The following is a 23,835-nucleotide window of genomic DNA, read 5'->3' as shown; positions in this document are numbered from 1 at the left end:
TAAATAGCTTTGCTTAAAAACTTTCCCTTGATTGGACGACTTTCAAAAGCAATGGGTCTTTCATCTTGCATTAGAACAGCACCAATTCCATTTCCTGAAGCATCACATTCCACAATAAAGGTTTTTGTGAAGTCCGGTGTAGCTAAGACCGGTGCTTGGCACATTGCCTCTTTAAGATGTTCAAAGGCCTTTGTTGCTTCCGGAGTCCATGAAAATGAATCTTTCTTCAATAATGTTGTTAGAGGTGCTGCTATTCTCCCATAATTCTTAACAAACTTGCGATAATACCCTGTCAACCCAAGAAATCCTCGCAGATGCTTTATGGATGTGGGGATTTTCCATTCCTTAATGGCTTTAATTTTGCTAGGGTCTACCTTAACTCCTTCATGAGATACAATATGACCCAAATATTCCACCTCCTGGACTCCAAAGAAACATTTGGATCTTTTTGCATATAATTGTTTCTCCTCCAATAGTTGTAGCACCCTGTCAACATGTTCAACATGATCCTTCCAAGACTTGCTGTAGATTAGTATATCATCAAAAAATACTAACACAAATTTTCTAAGGAATGGTTTGAAAATTGAATTCATCAAACCTTGAAATGTTGAAGGTGCATTGGTAAGGCCAAAAGGCATGACCAAAAATTCATAATGACCCTCATGAGTTCTAAATGCCGTTTTCGGAATGTCTTCAATCTTCATTCTGATTTGATGATATCCTGAACGAAGATCCAACTTGGTGAAGTAAATTGATCCATGCAATTCATCCAGTAATTCATCAATAACAGGAATGGGGAACTTATCTTTAATAGTGAGCTTGTTGAGCTCCCTATAATCTGGACACATGCGCCATGATCCATCCTTCTTGTGCACCAATACTACTGGAGCTGAGAAAGAACTTTGACTCGGTTGAATTATACCAGCCTCTAGCATTTCTGCAACCATACGTTCAATTTCACTTTTTTGGACATAGGGATATCTGTACGGCCTGATGTTTGGAGGAACACTTCCTGGAATCAGATGAATAGCATGATCATGATCACGCATAGGTGGGAGACCTTTGGGAGTCTCAAATACCTTGGAATGATTGTCCAGGACTTTTTGGAGATCTGGAGAAATAGATGATTCCAATGTGGAAACATCTAGCGAACATAATTGTGCAATTACACCTCTTTGCTCCTTTTTTAGAAGCTTTGTCATACCATTAGAGCTGATTATCTTTCCTGGTTTCCCTGCAATACCCCTTAATTCAACTTCCTTTCCTTCCATAGAAAATTTGATGAAAAGTTCTTGAAAATTAAAAGCTATTGTACCCAAGGATTGTAGCCATTGGACTCCTAGTACAACATCAGCACCTCCCATTGGAATGGAAAGCATTGGGCTAGTCAATACATATTCTCCCATGGATAGCTTGATATTATGGCACTTTCCAGAGCAATTTATTGTTCCTCCATTTGCAATCATCACTTGACACTCTGGTGCTGGATATAGGAAGCAATTCAATTCTTTTGCTACCCTACAATGAATAAAATTGTGGGTGCTTCCTGAATCAATCAACACTATTACCTTTTTCTTCTTGATTTGTCCTTCTATCTTGATGGTTTGAGGAGTGGTAATTCCCGCCAATGCATTACAAGATATGGTCGGATTTATTTGTTCTTCATCTAGGCTTTGTTCCTGGAGTATATCTTCTTCTTTTGACCTTTCTTGCTCCTTTTCTTCTTCCTCTTCACAATCTATGTAGAATAATTTCTTCTCAGCACACTTATGACCTTTAGTGTATTTGCTATCACAACTGTAACAAAGCCCTTTTGCTCTTTTTTCTTCCAATTGTTGTGGTGTCAACCTTATAGGTTGTGGAAGACTAGGGGCAACAACACTTCCGTCTTTATAGTTGTGAGTGGTATGCTTCCTGGTTGCCATAATTTTGCTTTCCATTTTTCTTGCTAACCTGAATGCCTTCTCTAATGAATCAGGTTCCCAAAGGCGAACATCATGTTGGATATTATCCTTTAAAGACCCTATGAACACATCAATCCTATGCTCCTCTGGAATATCTTTTACCCTTATGTTCAATTTTTGGAACTCCTCAATGTGCTCCATTATTGAACCCTTTTGTTTGAGACTTATCAATTGGCTAAAAAAAGTGTTGCTTTTTGTATCTTCATAATGTGCTATCAATTCTTCCGTAAAAATTGCCCAAGTGATAAATTGTTTACGAGAGCAAAGCCATTGATACCATACAAACTGATTTGGTTCCAAATATACAGTTGCCATACGTACCTTTTGTGTGTTTTGCACATTATTGAGATCGAAGAATTGCTCCATCTGTAATATCCATGTGGCGGGATCCTTGCCATCAAACTTCCTCATATCGATTTTTGGAATATGGTGATTCTTCGATCCAACATTAGCGTCTATGGAATCATGATTAACATTTCTTTTGTTCTCATCATGAGTTTCCTTTACTACCTTTTCACCATTAGTGACCCTTTCTTGTAGCAACTTCTTCAATTCTTCCATGTCTGTCTTCAAATCTATCTTCAAATCTGCCATGTCTCTTTTCAAATCTGTCTTCGAATCATCCATCTTAGCTTCCATGCCCTTTATCTTAGATTCCACGCCACTTATCTTAGCTTCTGTTAGCTTTTGTGAGCGTGACATTTGTTGCACTTGTTCTTGTAATTTTGATATATCATGTAGCATTTCTTCCTCTTCTTCATGAGTCATGCTAGAGCTTTCAGGTTCCTTACTAGGTGTTTGCATTTTCTTTCCTCGGGGCATCAGTTACCGATAATAATGCTTTACTATGCCCTTTGAATTCCGTTAAACCAAGCTTACACAAAAATTAAAAAAAAAAACTACACACCTTTTTTCACTTTATAGAAGCCTGATATTGAATCTGATGTATCTCTGTAATTTCAGATCATCCAGTTCTGAAATTGTTACCTGTAGTAGCCTTCTGCATCCTCTTTCCAATGCCACAAGTCTGAGCCAAATTGGATTCTCCAAGGAAGAGTTATGTGAAATCTCCCACAGTGACTTGCTTTTAGACTGGTTCAGTAGAGCGAACTTGTACGACGTGCCACGAGTCACTGTTTCAACCTTTGAATCTGAAACACACACATAAGAAACTACAGTCCGTCCTCTTTCTGTACCTTCTTACGAAATTTCAATCCGATCCCCAGAGAGAAAGTTATGACGATTTTCCCCAGGTCACCTGTTTTGAATGTAATTCAGGAGTCTGCAAAAAGACCAACTTCCTCAGATCATATCTCCGCAAATATCGCGCGAAAAGCTCTGAAATTCGGACCCAAGGTTCAGCGCGATTTCTTCTCAAATGGGTTTTTTTTGCGACTTCTGAAACATCACAGAAAAAAAGTTATAGCGAAAATGCCACGATGACCTGTTTGGAGCAGCGAAACCCTAGAATCCAAAGCTCTGATACCAAATGTTATGAAACCAGCTCAAGAAAAGATAGAAAAGATAGATCAACGCCTTAGAATTCAGCCTCTTCGAGGGGGCAACCTCCTTTACATTACATAAATGAACAATTCTTGGATGATACAAATGACAAAACCTCCTTTCTATATATAGGAGTCTAAGGAGTCACAATATAATCCAGCCGACCTAACAATAATAATATAAAGCCACAAAAATAACAATAGAGGGATTCTATGGGGCACAAAAATAACAATATGGGGGTAGTAGGGGCACAACAATATAAATAAGGGGTATAACTACAATAGTAATGGGGTAATCACTAGTATTATAGGGACCCAACATACAGACTCAAACAAGCACCTAGGGCATGGTATTCCAGGATTGATGGATACTTGATCAGTTTGGGCTTCACCAAGAATGTCGTGGATCCAGGCCTTTACTTCATGGTTGTTGGTGATCCATTGATATTGGCGCTAGATGTTGACGGTTTATTTCTTACTAGAACAAAGAGACTCATCGTCGGGTGCAAGAGGGAGTTGGCCTCGAAGTTTGAGATGAAGAATCTTGGCTTGATGCATTATTTCTTGAGATTGGAGGTGTGGCAGAGATTAGATGAGATCTTACCTCTGACAAAGGAAGTACACTATCCATTTTTTTGAGGAGATTCAACATGATGTATTGCAAGTCCATGGCTACACCTATGGTGACAAATCTGAAGAAGTTGAGTGATTTCACTTCAGATTTAGATTTGGTGGATCCCACGATGTACAAACAATCAGGCAAAGTGGAAAGAGCAACCTTCCAAGAGGATATCATGGGATTGAGATTGTTAGACTAGATGCTTAGAGATGAGAGGTCTCTAGAAGCAGTATGCCTTCATTGAGGGGACCATGCCAAACAACAGGTATGCTTTGGTAACATAGGGAGCAACAGTGGAAAGAGGATTTGCTTCTGTGACAAAGGGAGCAACCAAGGTCGCCATAGGAGGATCTGCTTAAGTATGACAGGTAGCACCCACTCAAAGTGACCAGAAAGCCGCTATGGTGATGGATCTAGTGAAGGAAGCTTTACAGTTTATGGTTGAGCCGAGGCATGCAACAAAGCACATGTTGAGGTACCTGCATGGTACAATTGGATATGGTTTGAGATATGTCTCAAGTGGTGAAGTGAGGCTGCAGGGATATACTGATTTGGATTGGGCTGAGAGTGCAGAGGACAGAAAGAGCACCTCAGGGTGCTACTTCAACATGGGATAGGCTATGATCTCCTGGTTTAGCAGGAAGCAGACTTCTCTCGCACTCAGTACAACAAAGGCAGAGTATATCACAACCAATGTTGCATGGCAGGAAACAATGTGGCTCTGGAAGCTACTTGTAGGGCTATTTGATTAGGCGAAGATCAAATATTACTTCATCCGAGACATGGTGCAGAAGGGAGTAGTGAAGCTCCAGTACATATCCACAGACAAACAAATTGTGGACATTCTCACCAAGCCTCTGTCTAGAGCGAACTTTGTATACTTCAGAGACAAGCTTGGCGTGATGCATAATGTCTCCCTCATTGAGAGGGAGTGTTGATGTCCTTATAGGATCAGGCAGACTTTCTCCTAAGAGGCCATGCTGATTTGACCAGAGGAGATTGATACATTCACTTGAGAAGCCATGTTGATTTGGCTACGGGTGAATGGCCTAGGGCAACTACAGTGTAGAGCAAACCTTCTCCTGAGTAGCCATGTTGATTTGGCTGGGACATATTGATTTGACCAAAGGAGATTGATACATCCACCTAAGGAGCCATGTTGATTTGGTCGGGGGTGAATGGCCTAGGGGCAAACCTTCTCCTGAGAAGCCATGTTGATTTGACTAGGGGAGATGGATACATTTACTTGAGAAGCCATGCTGATTTGGCTGGAGGTAAATGACCTGTGTTGCTCACATTTGCTGTTTCGGGATGGAGTGATCTATATCTATAGACATGCATATGAGGAGACACTACATCAACATAGCAAGCTCATGAACTTTTCCTGTGGAGGAGAAATTTTAGCTGAGGGGAAATCTGTTTTCAGCTAAAGATAATACCTCCCTCGCCAAGAGGGAGTGTTGATTTTTGTATAGCATCAGAAGGTATTCCCGCTTTGCTAAATAGTCTTCAAGTCAGCCTAAAAAGTTGGCCCAGGAAAGTCATGTCGGCCTAGGCCAGTGAAGGGACATATCCCTTGGGTTATCACACCCATTCAACTTGTATAAATAGACATTGTGATGCCTCATTTCAACATCAACAAAGAGCAAGTTTTCTCCATCATTCTTATCTCTCTTGGACAACTACATGTGTGAGAAGAAGGGCGAGTTTTGACCAGCGAGTTGATTTCTGTTTTTGGATTGAGTTGACTAGAGTTGAATGAGTTTGATTGGGCATTGACCGCAGATTTTGACTATAGTATGATCAAGTTTGAATTTGATATTAGCACATATTTTTAGACAAATTGTTGATTTGTAAACCTTGCTAAAGAATAATTTCTCCTAAAGAAAAGTTGTTGGGTTTTCTCCCAAGGTTGGGTTTCCCATGGTAAAATTTGTTGTCTCTATTGTGCATGGCTATCTAAATATGATCTTTATTGTTTCGCTTCAATTATTGTTGATATTTTTTTGAAGTGTAATTATTCAATGATAGTAGTATAGAATATTGGTTGAAAATCATTGGGAATAAATTATCTATCAGAAAATCATGTTCTACTACACACCTTGTAGAATTTCAACATCGGTTGTATATTTCCAACACTTTCCCATGAGAAGCACTTGTTATGAATCTTTTACCGAATTTGTTGCCTTCCTTGGTAAAGTCTTTAGCCAATCCTCAACAATAAATGCTCCATATAAGTTATTGATTGCATCGTAAGCTGTAAATATATGGCCACTCTTTGAATCACACTAAGGTTTACAATGCCATCAAGAGCCCACAACCAACAAATAGCCCACTTGCTCAAGTGTCAACAACTCTCATAAAGGAACAACCTCTCTATCTTGTCTATACCGTTGTTAGAAATGCTAGAACTAAACTAATGTAAGCAATGGACCCACTTCCTATTGACATGACCAAATTAAGCATTGCTCATGCCATTTTGGATCTTGTAGTGGTATACCCTTTTACAATTTTAATACAACTAAATGAACTTTTCAAATTTAACTAATATAGTAACACCTTGGTGACTTACACCAATGCAAGCTCTTTCCAAGAATCACTTCATAAAGATATCACCATACATCATGCTTTCTAAAAGTCTCTATGCATCACTTTAGTCCTCAACCATGACAAAAATCTCTTCCATTGACCCTGCAGGTACAATGCATTGAAATAGTTTCCTCAACAATTAAATGATCAACTCATGTGTGATCCTAGGTTGGGCCTCTCACATAGTAGATCGATCTCTAGATCATCCAATGTTGTTACTATGAACAATCTTCTGCAACTTCTCTTCTTTGCAATAACACTCTGCAACACATTATTTCACCACATAGACAAACCGGCAAAAAACACAGTCAATATCTCAAAAATAGCAATTCCCTACAACTTTGAACACATTGACCCACTAACTGTTGCATTTGTCCTCGACTACAATACATCCAAACCACTACAACATGAATGGAGCCCAACTATTGTTTTTAAGTTTGGTAGCCACTGGTTTAGAGATGTGGACAATGTCTCTCATGTAACCGATGAAGGCATAGAAATCGTGTAAAACGGAAGGTAGATGCATTGCATTAGACTAGAGATTGAGTGAGATGGCATGCCCTTTGTGGGTTGTATTCTTTGACCCTGGTGAAGGGAGAATTGGTTCTTATGTAATGAAATTCCATAACTTTCCATTTTTAACATGGTGTTAGAGCAACGTGTTTTAGGTCTGGAAGACCCAAGAGATTTTACCTTGGGAGAGTTAAAGAGATGAAGACATTCCAAGTTCACATAATTGTAAATGGGTATAATTTAGGTGTAAGTCTTACATAGACATGTGTGACCCATGACAAGGTTTTTGTTGTTTGTATGGTTGTAAGTGCATGTGACATGGATATTGCTATTTCCTTTAATCAACTCTAGAGGTGATTTGACCAGTGTTGCAGGGGGAAATTACATTGGTGTTTGGTGTTTGTCCCAATTTCACAAATAGACTTGCATGGGTGTTGGATTTTGTCCCAGCATTGGAAGTGGAATTGCATGGATGATTGGGTGTCTGTCCCAAGTTCCAACATGTGTAGGAGGCAATTATAATCTTTGTATGTGTGGTTTCTTTCAGAGATTGTTGTAACCTATGGCTTATATGTATATAAATCGAGATTGTTGATGACAAGTTGTCCTTGTTTAATCCCAAAAAATATTTTGATGTTTGTAAAATCCCTTGGGAGGTATGGATCCAACCTTTTGTTGGAAGCTTGACTATACTAAGAGGGGGGTGTGAATCAATATAGTGCATTCATGGTCATCAATTACCAATTTTTTACTTTTCTTTCAATAGTTATCTGAACTATTAGATAAGCAACAATACATCATATGAATAACAGATCTAACATGTAAACAACATTAAACCACAACATAAGAATCAACACATAAGAGCAACACATGTAGACACCAGATATAAGTGGAAACCCATAAAAGGAAAAACCATGCATTTTGTTATTGTGATGTAAATGCAAGCACCCACTCCCTTTTTACATAAGCTTTTGTAAACACCCTGTGAAAAATTGATAAAAATATCGCTTATTGCAATCAATTGGTGATTATCCAATGTATTTAATTCAGAGCAAAATTATTTTCCTGCAAACACTGAATAAAAACACGATTGCAATATTCACCAAAAATACACTGTGAAAACTCTGAGAAAAGCCAATTGCAAAATGGACATTGATATTTTTGGACAAAACTGTTGAAAAGTGTAACTAGGTTTGGTCTTCATAATGACAGGTAATCATGATTTTTGTAAATGATGTAAAGAAGAAAATAAAACTATTATAGACTTGCTTCATGGGTTTCATGAGCAAGGGATTTTATTTTTAGATGGCTCCCATTGTGAGCCTTTAGGATTTGTCAAAAGAGTCAATGTCATGAAGAACCCTTCTTGGGCATGGTACAATGTATATGAGTCTATAGAATTGTCTAGAAGCCCTCCAAAGACAAGCAAAAGTTCTCCTCTTCAACGTCGGCCTCAAAATGAAGTAGAAGACTAATGTTGGCTCACCTAATTAGAGACACATCCCTTCATAAGGTCGTTTCGACTTATATTCATAGGAGACTACTATAAATAGGCACCTCGACCTATTCCACAAAGATAGAAGTTCGGATTAGCTCTGAGATTCGGATGACTATTTTAGAGAGGAAGATAAACAGAGTTCGGTAAGGAGACTACAGTTCGGTGAAGAGTGTAGGAGTTCAGTTTACCTTTGTAATTCAGATCACAGTTATAGTGACAAGCATTTCGAAAAGGGAACTCGAATAGGTGATCTTATCTTCGGTGCTACTACAACAAGAGTTTGTAGTATAGACACAGTAATGAAGTCTCACCACAATGATACAATCTCGGTGGAATCTTAGTAAAGGTCTCAGTGCTATCTTAAAGGAAAGATATCAGTGTTATCTCAGGGAAAAGGTCTCGGTGCTAGCTCAGGAAGAAGTCTCGTTGCACCACAGAAGGAATCAGTGTTATCACTTTGAAAAAGTACTCGGTGCCATCACAAAAGTAAGGTCTTGGTAATATGACAGCGAGGAGGTCTCATAGTAAAGGAGATCTTGATGTGAAGACAGTGATAAGATCTCGATGGTGACAATGTCTTAATGCTAAGAAGGTCGAAGTGGAAGAGGAGTCAAGAAGAAGGTTGACTATCAAGAGAACTTGTGTCTTGGTCTTGGAGTGGCAAATAGGTCAAGGGTCTTGGTCTTGGTATTCGTCAATTGGAATCTCTATAAGAAGAATTTTGTGCGGGTTTTCCTCTCAAAGAGTGAGAGGTTTTGACCTTGTCTCATAGCCTACATTCTATGTCTCTTGTCTATCTTGTTTATGCATTGGTAGCTGTTTGATGAAGAAAAACATTAATAACGTAAGTGAAGAAGATCCTAATCTAAAGTTATAAAAAGCTCTCACATGCAGTTACTAATTAAAGGGAAATCACCTAATTCATGATGCCCTAGATTCCTTAACATGGTATCAGAGCTAAGGTGACTAAGTCAAGGAAGGGCATATTATCGAGACACTCAAGGATTGAGTTTCAAGAAAGGCATCAAATCAAGTCAAAGGATATCAAAGTGAATTCGAGATCTACATCAAAGAAGAAGTCTACACCAACAAAAATTTTGGATCCTCTAGTCATCATCAAAAGACCACAAAGACCCTCATCAAGTTGAAGAGATCTACAAAGCAAGGTAGCCCAAAGTATAGACATCCAAGAGAAGCACTTCAAGGACAAAGATCACATCATCTTGGAGAAAGTCGAAACCCTAGAAGCATTTCTGGATCTACACTCATTCACCACCGAAGAAGTCGAAGTATCTTGAAGGCTAGTTATCCAAAGAAGGCTAAAGGCATTGCCATCATCTTCAAAAGGCTATAAGGCAAGTTCCCTCTCATTGAAGCAAGGATCCCCTCCTTATCCTTAAAGAAGATCATCCGAGGAAGCATCAAGACATCCTCATCAATCACCATCAACAAAGGGAGCTAGATCAAAAGGTGTTATCATCCAAAAGGGGCACTAATACATCTTCGTCAACCACCATCAAAGGGATCAAGTTGAAGATTTCATCTTCACTTGTCAAGTAAGTATCTTTATTCTATAATCTAATCTAGTAAAATGATTTCATTGTGCAAGGAGATCTATAAGCTGGTTGGGGTCATCAAAACTTCCTTGCATGGAAAAGGAGGATAGAAATAGTCCTTGAAGAAAACAAAGTTATTATAAAAGTATCCAAACCATATGAAGGTAAAGTACTATCTGAATACATGGAAAAGGATCTAAGGGCTCGAGAGATTCTTATGGAATCCGTCAAGGATTCCCTCGTAGCAGGATTGGAGACATCAAATGAGATATGTGAGAAGCTGGTTGAACTATTCTCTAAAAATGCTATATATCACTTATATCTGATCTACACAAATCAAAGGTATCAAAGGATGAAGGGATATCCTCATAAGATCTCAACTACAAGATTTGGGAGAGATGATATCAGATAAGGAGATAATCCTCGTTGTTCTAAATGCATTAAATGATGAACAAGGTAACAAATGTTTATAAGGATAAGAAAGCTATCCCATTCAACAACTTGTGGTTTCTATGCAAGATAGGAGATGACAGGTTGAGGGCAAAAAGTGTTAAAACATTTATCGGAAGGAAAGAGGAACATAGCTAAGATTCAATGCTAGGAGCATTATAGGAAAGATTGTCCTAAGTTCAAGAAGGGCAATATCTAGAAAGATGAAGAAGAAGCCCATTTCACCGAAGAAATGGAGGAAGCTGAAAAGAAGGAAGTCCAAGAAAGAGGAAAAGCATTAGAAGCAAGAGCTCGTGACATCACCATAGGGAAACATGAAGGACAACTGGAACAAAATCTATGGCAATCAAATATGAAGGATATAGCTCTTGGGAACCTCATTGGAAACTTAAGGAAAGGAAGAAGTCATCCAGGACAAGGCTCATCATACATCAAAAGGTAACATCTGCTGGATAGGGATATGCAAGATCCTCAAGATTCTCTGATGGAATATTCATCAAAAGGTTCACCAATCTAGAGAGGAAGAAAGTGTTTCATCAGGAACTCCAACTTGTGGAATTCATGGGATGATGGTATGATGACATAAGAGATGAAGCAGATCAAGGGTTGAAGCTCTTTTAAACCAAGGAAGCTGCTGAAAGAAGCCTAGATGACCTAAAGGTAAATGAGGTATGTATGCTTGTACTATAAAGTCATGTCATATGGTTGCAGGTAACATGGATCACTGCTCTATCTTGAGAAGCATGATCAAAGGAAAGGAATCTCCTCCTATGAAAGGATGTAGGAAGGCATGGGTCACACTAGATGAAATCAACATAATATGTCCTCATATGAAAATGAGGTGGTTGACAGTATTTAGAGGAACTCTGATTGGAAGTTCTTGGGAATGAAATATGTGAAGAAAGGAAGGAAGAGATCGTGGACTATGCAACCATGGAAAAGGCAATCAACATCCAAGAACTAGAAGATTTGACTAGGAAATCTCCCGGAAAGATATGAAGACTCTGATGGAAGTCTGAAAAAGATGGAGACCCTTGACAATGGATATCTTTGGGAGATATGTCAACATGTATGCAGGATGCTGATGCAAACTGGAAGATGTCATGATGAAAGACCATCACAAAGGTAATTTTGATTTAAGTGTTCATTTCTTATTTTTGAACAAATATCTGGATGGGCTTATGCAGGACTGCCAAGGGAAGAACTGTGGATGTCTTCCAAGAGGACCATGTAGAAGGATGTAAGATCCTTCCGAAGAAGATAGCCTGACATGAAGCAAGGCGAGATGTAGACTAATGGATTTCTTTCTGATGAAAGGAATGATGACATGGTTGACTCATGGATGAAAGTGATGGATGGTCTGTGCCCTATGAAAAAATCCCAAAAGATGAAGACTCTGTGACAAAGAAATTAATGACATCAAAGGAAGGAGCTCTTCAAGCAGTTGGTTGTCTTCTCATCTCCACCTGTTATGAAACCAACTCACAAAAAGATAGAAAAATAGATCAACGACTTTAAAATCAGCCTCTTCGAGGGGGCAACCTCCTTTACATTACACAAATGAACAATTCTTGGATGATACAAATGACAAGACCTCCTTTCTATATATAGGAGTCTAAGAGGTCATAATATAATCAGAGCCGACATAACAATAATAATGTAAGGGCACAACAATAACAATATTGGGCTTCTATGGGGCACAATAATAACAATATGGGGACTAGATGGGCACAACAATATAATAAGGGGGTTGCACTAATAACAATAAGGGGTTACACTAGTAGTATAGGGATCTATCACCACCTGAGGAGCTGCTGTAGGTCCCTAATTAAGAGGGAGTCTGGAAACAAGTTTCTTACTTGGAAGAAACTTGGAAATTCCTAAGCTAAGAGGGAGCTTAGGTACATTCATTTCATAGAAATGAGTACATTCCTTTATTGGAATAGATATGTCCTCCCTAATTGAGAGGGGGAGATAGACACATCATTTTGGTCTTCACCTGGGAAGACAAAATGGAGGATTGGGTAAACATCTGGCATTTGATGCTCTTTGAGGATGAGATAGGGCATCCAAGATAAGAGTAGTCGTAGAGGACCGATATTCTTTGAGGACTAGGAATCCAAGATAAGAATAGTCCTAGTGGAACACACCTTGAGAACCCGGGTGGGGTATGTTCCAGGAGAGACAATGATTAGGGTGTCTATAAATCATTGGTCTCGCCAACATTGAGCTCAGATCTTGTGGAGAGATAGAGATGTTAGTCAAGGCCTTGCTATGTGACAATGCTGGTTGATATGATGTTATATAAATGGGTTACCAATCCGATTCTTCTTATGAGAAATTCTTCAGATTGAGAATGGCCAAGTACCATTATAAATATCTCCCTAGTTAAGAGGGAGTGCTGAAAAGTGTAACTAGGTTTGGTCTTTATAATGACATGTCATTGTGATTTTTGTAAATGATGTAAAGAAGAAAATACAATTATTATTGACTTGCTTCATGGGTTTGATGAGCAAGAGATTTTATTTTTAGATGGCTCCCATTGTGAGCCTTTAGGATTTGTCAAAAGAGTCAATGTCACGAAGAACCCTTCTTGGGCATGGTACAATGTATCTGAGTCTATAGAATTGTCTAGAAGCCCTCCAAAGACAAGCACAAGTTCTCCTCTTCAAAGTCGGCCTCAAAATGAAGTAGAAGACTAATTTCGGCTCACCTGATTAGAGACACACCCTTCATAAGGTCTTGTCAACGTATATTCATAGGAGACTACTATAAATAGGCACCTCAAACTATTCCACAAAGACAGAAGTTCGGATTAGCTCTGAGATTCGAATGACTATTTCAGAGAGGAAGAGAAACATAGTTCGGTAAGGAGACTACAGTTCGATGAAGAGTCAAGGAGTTCGGTTTACCTTTGTAATTCGGATCATAGTTACAGTGACAAGCATTTCAGAAAGGGAACTCGGATAGGTGATCTTATCTTCGGTGCTACTACAACAAGAGTTTGTAGTATACACACAGTAATGAAGTCTCACCACAGTGATACAATCTTGGTGGAATCTCAGTAAAGGTCTCAGTGCTATCTTAAAGGAAAGATATCAGTGCTATCTCAGGAAAAAGGTCTCGGTGCTAGCTTAGGAAGAAGTCTCGGTGCACCACAGAAGGAATCAATGTTATCATGTAGAAAAAGGACTCGGTGCCATCACAGAAGTAAGGTCTCGGTAATATGACAACGAGGAGGTCTCACAGTAAAGGAGATCTTGATGTGAAGACAGTGATAAGATCTCGGTGGTGACAATGTCTCAATGCTAAGAAGGTCGAAGTGGAAGAGGAGTCAAGAAGAAGGTTGACTGTCAAGAGAACTTGTGTCTTGGTCTTGGAGTGGAAAATAGGTCAAGGGTCTTGGTCTTGGTATTCGTCAATTGAAATCTCTATAAGAAGAATTTTGTGCTGGTTTTCCTCTCAAAGAGTGAGAGGTTTTGGCCCTGGCTCATAGCCTACATTCTGTGTCTCTTGTCTATCTTGTTTATGCATTGGTAGTTGTTTGATGAAGAAAAACATTAAATAACTTAAGTGAAGAAAATCCTAATCTAAAGTTATAAAAGGCTCTCACAAGCAGTTACTAATTAAAGAGAAATCACCTAATTCATGATGCCCTACATTTCTCAACAAAAACCTCCTTGGAAAAACCTCGAAGGGAAAACCATTTCTTTAGATTTGAGGGTTTTATTATTATTATCTTCAACAAATTCTGCAATTGATAAATATTACAATACTTCTTGCCAAATGTCTACAAAGCTCCGGTAAAATATTTCTTCACCTCCACAAGTCGATCTAACCCCTGGAAGGCTCACAACCTCCCTCTGCAACCTAACATGACCTCATACTGGCAAACACTGCTTCCACAAGGAATATTGGCCTTTATCAGAGAAAACAACCTTCCTGGAACCCTCACAACCTCAATAACTCAGCCTCCCTGTCTGCAGAAGAACTCTGGGAGAATTCCTCCTTCAGATCTCGGAAACTAGAAGAATACTGATGAAAGAAAAGCCTGGAAAATATTCACTGCTTCAACTACTGCTAAAACCCTCGCTGGTGTTAAACACCAATAACCATGATCATGATCTCCAAGGCTTCCCATTGATTTCCTTTATAATCTCTTGTTGAGAAATCAACGACCAAGATCTAGATCTGAAATGATCTAATCGATGGCTAAGATCACTTAGAAACTTTTCTAGAAGTCTCTAGAGGAAAATCGACCATGTCTCAATTATTACTAATTAATTAATCTATTTCCCTAAGTTAAAACTTAGGAAAATAATTAAAACTAATTAATTAATTTAATTAAGACATTTCCATTCAAAAGAATAACTTGGGCTTGGAGATATTTTCTGCTCTTGTGTTCCTAGCCTCATTGACATCACCTGAGGCTAGAACACCTGTCCAAGCTACATCAACCAACACAACCACCTATAGGAGGCTTCAACCTCTCTTTTCTTTTGCAAGCTACAGCTTGTTGGAAGCACCCACTCCCACTTCTTATTGGCTCCAACCTGTTTTTTTCATGCTACTACCTAAAAGGAGACACCAATCCCTTGATAGAATTAAAATTACCTTTGTTGGTTTGTCTGGTCTGAATTCTGAGTTCTTCCTTTTCTTTGGCTCTGTTCTGTAATTTGCCTCTTCCCCTTTATATTCTCTGCTCCTCTATCTCACTTCTGCTCCTCTTCCTCTTTATATTTCTCTCTTTTGCCGTGTTACTTTCGAACCAGGTCTGTCAACATTCAATCAACTCACACTCAATTATGTTCTCCAGATTGAGTCTCTAGGGCCATAAGAATGAAATCACTAATTCCCTCTTCATTAGAAGATTCATTTGTCTTCATAGAAGCTGATATCTTCTTGTGTATAATTTTTTTTTCTTTTTAAATCTTTTCTCTTTCTTCACTCTGTTATATTTTTTCTTTTCTTTACCTTTAGACTTGTTCTCTTCCTTTTTAATGGACATTTTGAGGCATAATGCCCTACTCTTCCACAATTAAAGCACTTAAAAGGAAGTTTGCCTTTATACTTACTATTACCTTTCTTCAATCTTCTTACAAATTGTGCTTCTTCTTCATCTGAGCCTGAACATGAACACTCTTGGTCTTTTGTAGATTTTTTATTTGCTTTAAATGTTTCATCTCTTGATGTAGACTTTCCTTTTGTTATTCTTATCTCATATGCTGTTAGAGAGCCAAGCAGTTTATCTATTGTTAGGGTTTCAATGTTAGACATTTCTTCAATAGCTGATACTTTAGGATTAAACTTGGGAAGGAGTGATCTCAACACATTTTGGACTATTGTAGACTCAATTTTTTCACCTAGACCCTTCATGACATTAACAATTTCATCAACTCCAAGAAAGAACTTAGCTATTACAGGCGGCTCTTCATAGCCATTCTCCATTGCGCCCCAGACATCTGCACCAACTTCCAAGGGACATGAGATATGCCCTCATTCTTATTTTCCAAAAGGTATAATTAGTACCATTAAACTAAGGAACTTTATTTGTTGAATACTCTTCCTGACTGGCCATTCTTATAAGCTAGATCTTCCTTCTAGCTCTTAGGTTGATACAAAAGGAACCCGCTTTGATACCAATTGTTGGAAACTAGACAATGACTGAGAGGGGGTGTGAATCAATAATTGTCTTTTAGCAATGACCAATTTCAAACTATTTTAACAACCTTTTAATTTTTTTTTTAACAATTAGCAGAGTTATATAGGTGTTCAACAATTAACCATGAATTTGAGGGAAAACACACACGAAACACATTCAACGCATGTAGACACCAGATATAAGTGGAAACCCATAAAGGGAGAAAACCACAAATTTTTGTTGTGATGTAAAGGAAAGCACCCACTCCCTCTTTTACATCAATTTTGTAGGCTTCTACCTACATGAGGCTTCAACCTCTCTTTTATTTTACAAGCTACAACTTGCTGGAAGCACCCACTCCCACTTCTTACAGGATCCAACCTATTCTTTTCTCAAGCTACTATCTGAAAGGAGACACTAATCCCCTGATAGAATTAAAATTTACTTTGTTGGTTTACTTGGTCTTTGAATTATGAGTTCTTCCTTTTCTTTGGCTCTGTTCTGTACTCTGTCTCTGCCCCTTTATCTTCTCTGCTCCTCTATCTCACTTCTGCTCCTCTTCCTCTTTATTTCTCTCTTTTGCCAGGCAACTTTTGAACCAAGTCTCTCAACATTCAATCAACTCACAATCAAATCTTTTAAACTGGGGACACAAATTGGTGACCTGGTGAACAACTGGCACTCTATTCACCGCAGTAGTGCTTGATGAGGCTATCTATTGCATCAATGAGTATATTCTTCTCAAACTTCTCAGGTGAGATACCAGATTGGATCCAAACTCGTTCCTGCATCAACAAACCATGCGTAAGTTCGAGGAGAAGTCAGCTCGCTCTGGACATTTCTTGGCAGCAAGGGAGCACACTAATCAATCATTATGCTTTGGGTTGATGAGGCTAGGGGTATTAGAATTGGTTGGAGTCAATACAAACAAGTCATTTTGATTGTTGCATACCTCTCCAAGCAAAAGTTGTGAACTAACTGATATAATTAATGAGATTCCAGAATAGATGCACATGGAGACAAAAATTGAACTGAGTATAAGATCGCAGAGGTGAAAACTAGGCAACATCCCGAAGTTGAGGGAGCATGCTTTCTTTCTCTGGATTCTATGGGTTGATGAGGCTAGTGGCATTAGAATTGGTTGGAGTCAATACAAACAAGTCATTTTGGTTGTTGCATACCTCTCCAAGCAAAAGTTGTGAACTAACTGATATAACTAAAGAGCTTCCAGAATAGATGCACATGGAAACAAAAAATGAACTGAGTATAAGATCGCAGAGATGAAAACTAGGCAACATCCCGAAGTTGAGGGAGCATGCTTTCTTTCTCTGGATTCTATAAATGACAATATCATTAACTTGCAATTTGAAATGAATAATCATAATCGGAATATTTCAAGATGCATTTGTTTCGTTTTGATCTTCAAAATGTGAAAGAATTTGAAACGAATAGGTGGACCACAAAGAGACACTTTTGGAATACAAAGAGACATAGAGTTATATAAAGATAGATTTTGGAATGCAGAGCTGCTAGTGAATTGAATTTTTGTGAGACCTAGTTCGTGAATTGCCTAGCAAAGAGAGAAAAAGGAAGAGGAGTAGAAGTGAAACAGAATTGAGGAAGAGGAGTAGAGGAGATAGACAAATGTAAAGGGGGCAGAGACAAAGTATAGAACAGAGTCAAAGAGAAGAAATAATTCAGAATCAAAGGTCAGGTAGGCCAGCAAAATAAGTCTTTCATGTATTAGGGGATTGGTGTCTCCTTTCAGGTCGTAGTCTGAAAAAGAATAGGTTGGAGCCTGTAAGAAGTGGGGGTGAGTGTTTCTAGCAAGTCGTATCTTGCAAATAAAAGAGAGGTTGAAGCCTCCTATAGGTAGAAGCCTTCAAAATTGATGTAAAAGAGGGAGTGGGTGCTTGCCTTTACAGCTACAACAAAATTCGTGGTTTTCTCCTTTTATGGGTTTTCACTTATATCTGGTGTCTACATGTGTTGCTTGTGTTTGCATCTGAATTCGTGGTTAATTGTTGAACACCTATATAACTCTGCTAATTGTTAAAGAAAAAGTTAAAAGGCTGTTAAAATAGTTTGAAATTGGTCATTGCTAAAAGACACAATTCCTCATTCACCCTCCCTCTCAGTAATTGCCTAGTTTCCAACACCTTTCACTTTGATAAAGCTTCATTACTGATGCAATGATATTCTCTAACATTACAAGTGTGTGAAACCTCTCAAAGAGATGATTTTTGGAGATAATTCCCTTATGAAAATGCATGAAGTGATACACATTTTGGAAGAAGATTCCTTAGCGATAGCTTTGAAGGCATGGATGTAGTCTGGGAGCTAGTTGTTGATGAAAACATGGCAATTCTTTTTCCATTAAGCTTGCATCATTTGGACATTCTAGAAGTATATGTAAAGACAGTGAGGTACAATTGGTACAAGTAATTTCCTTTTGTAATGGATTTAATATTTTTCAAAAGGTGATGTATCACTTTTTTCTGGAGATGGGATGAAATGTGCGATCCAAGTTGCAAAAGAAACCCGAGAAGACTACTTCGTTGAATACTTGAAGGACGACGTAAGGATGACTTGTACCATTCTTAAAAAAAAGGATGAAAACCTTTGTTATGTTCAACTTTTCTAGCTTGTGAAAATAATTTTGCAAATTATCTAAAGTTGGAGCAGTGGCATGAATTTGGTTGGCCTGAGAGTTTATGGGGATTTGGTTGAAAAAACTGAAATAATGAGGTTTGAGGATTCCACATGACAAAAAATTTTGTGACTTGTATTTTTGAGGTGAATTTATCTTGATTGGCATGCCTTAAAACGTGTGAAAGAATTTGCTACTCCTTAATAAAAGAAACTTATCTTTCTTTTGTCTAAGAAGGCATTCATCATTCATGCTTTTAAAGGATAGCTTGGCCTATTGTGGATCACAGGCAAGATTATTTTGAGCAAGGGGCACATTGCAGTTTGCAGGATGCTCACTGGTGTGTGAAAAGGAACTTTCAATAGTTTCCCAAGTGTCCAAGAGGGGACTTCAAACCTTTAGGAAATTAACTGAAGGTATTAGGAGCCAGGAAGAATGATTGAAGTTGATGGTAATCTGTGGTGTGGAGAAGAGTGTGATATAGATGAAGGAGAACAAATGACTATTGATTCCATTACGTCCATGAATGCTAAAGTAAATTGATTCCTTCCCACAAGACTTGTGGCTGTCCATACTATCGAATTGGATAAATTAAAGAAGGGGATTTTTTCTTTTAGGGAACAAGATAAGCCCTACACTTTTCTAGATACTACATTTGGCAAAGGTGAAAAAAATAAGGTATATGTATATTTGCATACTTAAGGAGACACATAATAGAAACCAACTCTCTTGGAGTTAGCAATGGTTCCATGGAGGAGGAAAGAATTGCTGGAGTTAGCTTCTTTTTATGTATTGGCCAAAAGTATGGGTAAAAAACTGGCTACAACAAAGGAGTCTTGGAAGATGTACGGATTTAATGTATAGAGAGGATGCAAATGGAACTCATGAAAAGTGAGTGGGTACTGGAAGAGAAAATATATTAACATGCTAAGTCCATAATGTCAATGGCGTGGAAGTTACAACATGTCTAAACAAAGTAAGGGATTGTGTTAGGCAAAGTTGCAGTTATGTAAGCCAAAGTAAATTAATTCCTTCCTACAAGGCTTGTAGCCATCTATACTATCTAATTGGATGAATTTAAGAAGGGAATTTCTTCTTTTGGGGAACAAGATGAGTCCTGTGTCTAGATACTGCATTTGGAAAAGGTGAAAAGGATAAGGTATTTCTCTCTCTCTTTATATATATATATATATATAAGGAGACACAATAAAAATAACTCTCTTGGAGTTAGCAATGGTTTGATGGAGGAGGAAAGAATCACTGGTGTTAGATTCTTTTTGTGAGTTAGCCAAGAACATGGGTTAAAAACCAGCTTCAACAAAAGATCCTTGGAAGACATACTAATACATATAGAGAATATATATGGGCATATGATAGGGGAAGGGGAAGAGCAAAATGAAAGTCACAAAAAGGGAGTGGGTACTGGCAAGAGAAGAAAGAGAAAATATATTAGCTTGCTAAGTACACATTGTCAATGGGGCGAGAGTTACAACATGCATTAACAAAGTGAGGGATTGTGTGAGGCAAGGTTTGCAGTTATGTAAGCCTTCTTGGAGAGCTTGATGTAAGACAGTAAATCCTTAAGTGTAAATGATAGCTTGGATGGAGGAAAATTGGCTTTCTTTTGATCTAGCTGGAGATGTAAATTGTGGGGAAGTATAAGCTTGGAGCACTTGACGGCAAACTTTTAAAAAGGGTAAATTGTTCCAAATGATGAGTATAGTCCAAAGGCACTTAAGGATGAGAATGAATGGTTCCGAACATGCAATGGATTTTAAGGAATTAGAGAAAAATATGAAGGTGAATTCAGCAGTGGCTTCGACAAGTTAGAAATCAAGATGAACTTAAAGCCAGGGCAACCTTTTTAAAGATTGTAGGGATGGCTAGCTATGGATTAGCAACACAGAATAGTGTAGAATACATATATGAACAGGAAGAAAAAGGCAAGTCTTCAGTTGAGCAGAGGCTAAAGCATTTGGGATTAAGTTTTTCACTTTGATGATTCCATTACATGGGGACTCTTTGTAAATCCTGTAAAATTTTATCATCCTGTGTACTCTATTGTTGATTGTTTTTGGCACCCTGATACTGGAAGTTTTGCTCTTGGGCAGAATGTTCAGGAGCTTGGTCATAGGTGGTGATGTGTATGAAGAGGAGTGCATTGGGATGATTGTCAATTGGGTCTCGCTCAGGTGGTTGAGAGGCGAACTTGTTATCCTCCCCACCCAAGTTTAAATCCCACTTGTGGCATGTTCACTCTTCGTGAGCCAATTGTTGCTTGAGGCTCTTTGTGAGCCAGGAAGAATATCTGACTCTTGCTTATCGGCTGAAGGGTGGGTAATAAGTTACATGTAAAACAAATTTACATTAGGATGGCATGTTTTATTTGGATATTTGTTTAGGATACACTTGTTCTTTCTGCATGGAGAGGTTCCCTGCTTTAGTAAAGTGGGGCTGAATGAAAACCAGTGATTGTCCTCATATGAGATTATGTACCAATTGATGCTTGTCACTTAAAACATGCATGCGTGCCTTGTTGGTTCACTTTCCATGTAGATCTGCACAATATGAAACTGTTGTGTACCAGGTTCTGTTTTAAAATGATATTTTATTTTTTACTTCTACACTACTTTGAAATATAGTTCAAACAAACATTTTTTTCCATCCTAGCTTTAGGATATCTGTTAAAATTTTCTTATTATTCATAGTATCTAACCCATATTTTTGGCAGGTTATTGATGGTATTCCATGTTTAGTACCAGTGGATGGGCAACTGCTAAATACAAAAGATGCATCAGACACTGTGTCTTCATCTGATGATGTAAATAGGATTGTGGAAGGGAAGACATAGTGTGGGCGTCCACTTTGCATGCAACTAAATATTTTATTTACAGATGTTAACTTCTTTAATGCTACGTTATGTGAAGAAAGACATGTTGCAGTCTTTGGTCATTATAGAACTATGTAATGCAGCAACAAGATGGCAAAGAAATCAGTCAAAGTAAACATTGTACCATTACACAATGGACTTGGTGTTTCAATAAGCATGGTAAAGATTTCAAGCTACTCTTAGTTCAATAGAAATTGCATGGTCTTGTGTCATGTTAAGAACATTGTGAAATTTATGTTAAGGTTACGATCATGTCAGAGCTGAATGCGAGGTTATATCTTCATTCTGCCTCATGCTGATCAAGCCTTTGCTGTTCATGACATGCTACTATCAATTTATTGTAAAATCCTGTCTGTTCTTGGTTAAATTTAATATCTGAAAGTTTTCTAACTGACACTGAACCAAAAATTGTATATTCTCTATTGACAATTGCATTATGTTTAGCAATATTGGCTTCTATTGCTCTGTTACATTATGAAGGTAATTATGTTGGTACGTATGCTAACAATTGCAAATATTGTTGGTTATTAACTAAAAATTGGAAAAACCATTCGTTTTCTTCCATGATGCGGCTATTAGCTTATTAGTTTACATCTATAAAGTGACAAGGTATCCTGTTTGATAGAAATTTCCATGCAAGTCTCAATGAACTCCCTTTTAGGCTTTACACGATCAAAAGACATTTCAGTGAAAGAGTTTTATTTAGGTATGATCACACAAGGAATATCTGAATAATACAAGTAGGAATGGTGAACCTCCTGAGAGCATTCTGATCTGTATAGACTTTGTGCATGCTTTCACATGTCATTTGGATATTCCTAACCACTATATACTGTCCTGACATGTACCTTTTTCTGAATATCAAATAGATCCTTGCATTAGTTGAAGCCATCTAGAATGCAAATAAGTAAATGAAAATCGAAGTTCAACAAGTATTGACTGTTAAATTGGACTGTCTTTTGTACCATGTACTCCAAATCCTGCATGGCACAATTGTAATTGGAGAAGTAATATATAGTGGGTAACGGATCCTATATTACCAGTGAGTTTGTCGGATTCGTGTAAAATTTAAATTTTGGACCAAGACGTCTGGATTGTTAAAACCTTATAGCTAGATTGAAAGATCTGGACAGAAACCCCCTAAGTTGTAACAGTTCTGTTGAAGATAGTAATGTCCTCGTTTACATCATAAATCATGTTTACTATTTTATTTATAATTATGCATGACGTAGGTCACATTAATTCTGATTGATCAAGATAAAGACGTGTTTACTGTTATTCATCAAGATACAAGCCTCAAGTTATCACTGAAACACCAATAATTTTACTTTGCATTTCAGACAGCTTGAGGTAGTCATTTTAAACATCAGATTAGGTGCTTGAATATCTTTAATTAACTTTCAGTAGAAGATATTAGCTTCCCTTTACAATTGCAACACCAATCAATTTGCTCTGCATATCAAATAGTTTGAGATATTCATTTAAAACATCAAGTTAAGTTCTTGTATATCTATAATTAAGTTTCTTCCATTTACATTTACTTGGGTTGTAGCAATGTTTATCATCTAATGGGCTCATTTTCCTTGTGTGTACAAAAGTAAAATGATGGGAGTTCTCTTGCATGTAGCATAGTTTCCTGATTTGTGTTCATATTCGAATTCATCAATAACAAAGTATGAGAAAAATTGCTTAGCCAAAGATCTTTGCTAAAATTCATATATATATATATATATATATATTTTTTTTTTTTCTTCGTTTCCCAAGGTAAAAAGTAAAAATAAAAATATAGAAAAAGTATTTTTATTAATATAACAAAAATGCATAGTTAAATTCCTATAACATTCACAAGTGTTGTTGAGCTCTTTAGTTGACATTCCTATATCTGATTCATCATAGAAAAAAAATGAAGTTTGTTTATGTTCAGTTACATTTGTAGGGTCTTAAAAAACAAAAATGATTCAAT

At 37.7% G+C, this 23,835-nt stretch overlaps 1 protein-coding gene across 1 annotated transcript in view; it reads left to right on the top strand.

The window, feature by feature from the left end:
- Nucleotides 1-22,319, top strand: part of LOC149204520 (Trm112p-like protein) — a 76,626-nt gene extending 54,307 nt beyond the window's left edge. Inside the window, exon 3 of the mRNA XM_089393307.1 lies at nt 21,714-22,319. Coding sequence (XP_089249433.1) covers nt 21,714-21,833 — 120 coding nt within the window. The 3' untranslated portion in view covers nt 21,834-22,319. The remainder of the gene's footprint in view (nt 1-21,713) is intronic.
- Nucleotides 22,320-23,835: the final 1,516 nt, after the last annotated feature.

This window comes from Pinus tabuliformis, chromosome 1_2, assembly GCF_031772625.1.
Source record: "Pinus tabuliformis cultivar Carrire ecotype Pingquan chromosome 1_2, CPIR1, whole genome shotgun sequence".
Taxonomy (NCBI): Eukaryota; Viridiplantae; Streptophyta; class Pinopsida; order Pinales; family Pinaceae; genus Pinus; species Pinus tabuliformis.
This window is presented reverse-complemented; position numbering and strand designations above follow the sequence as displayed.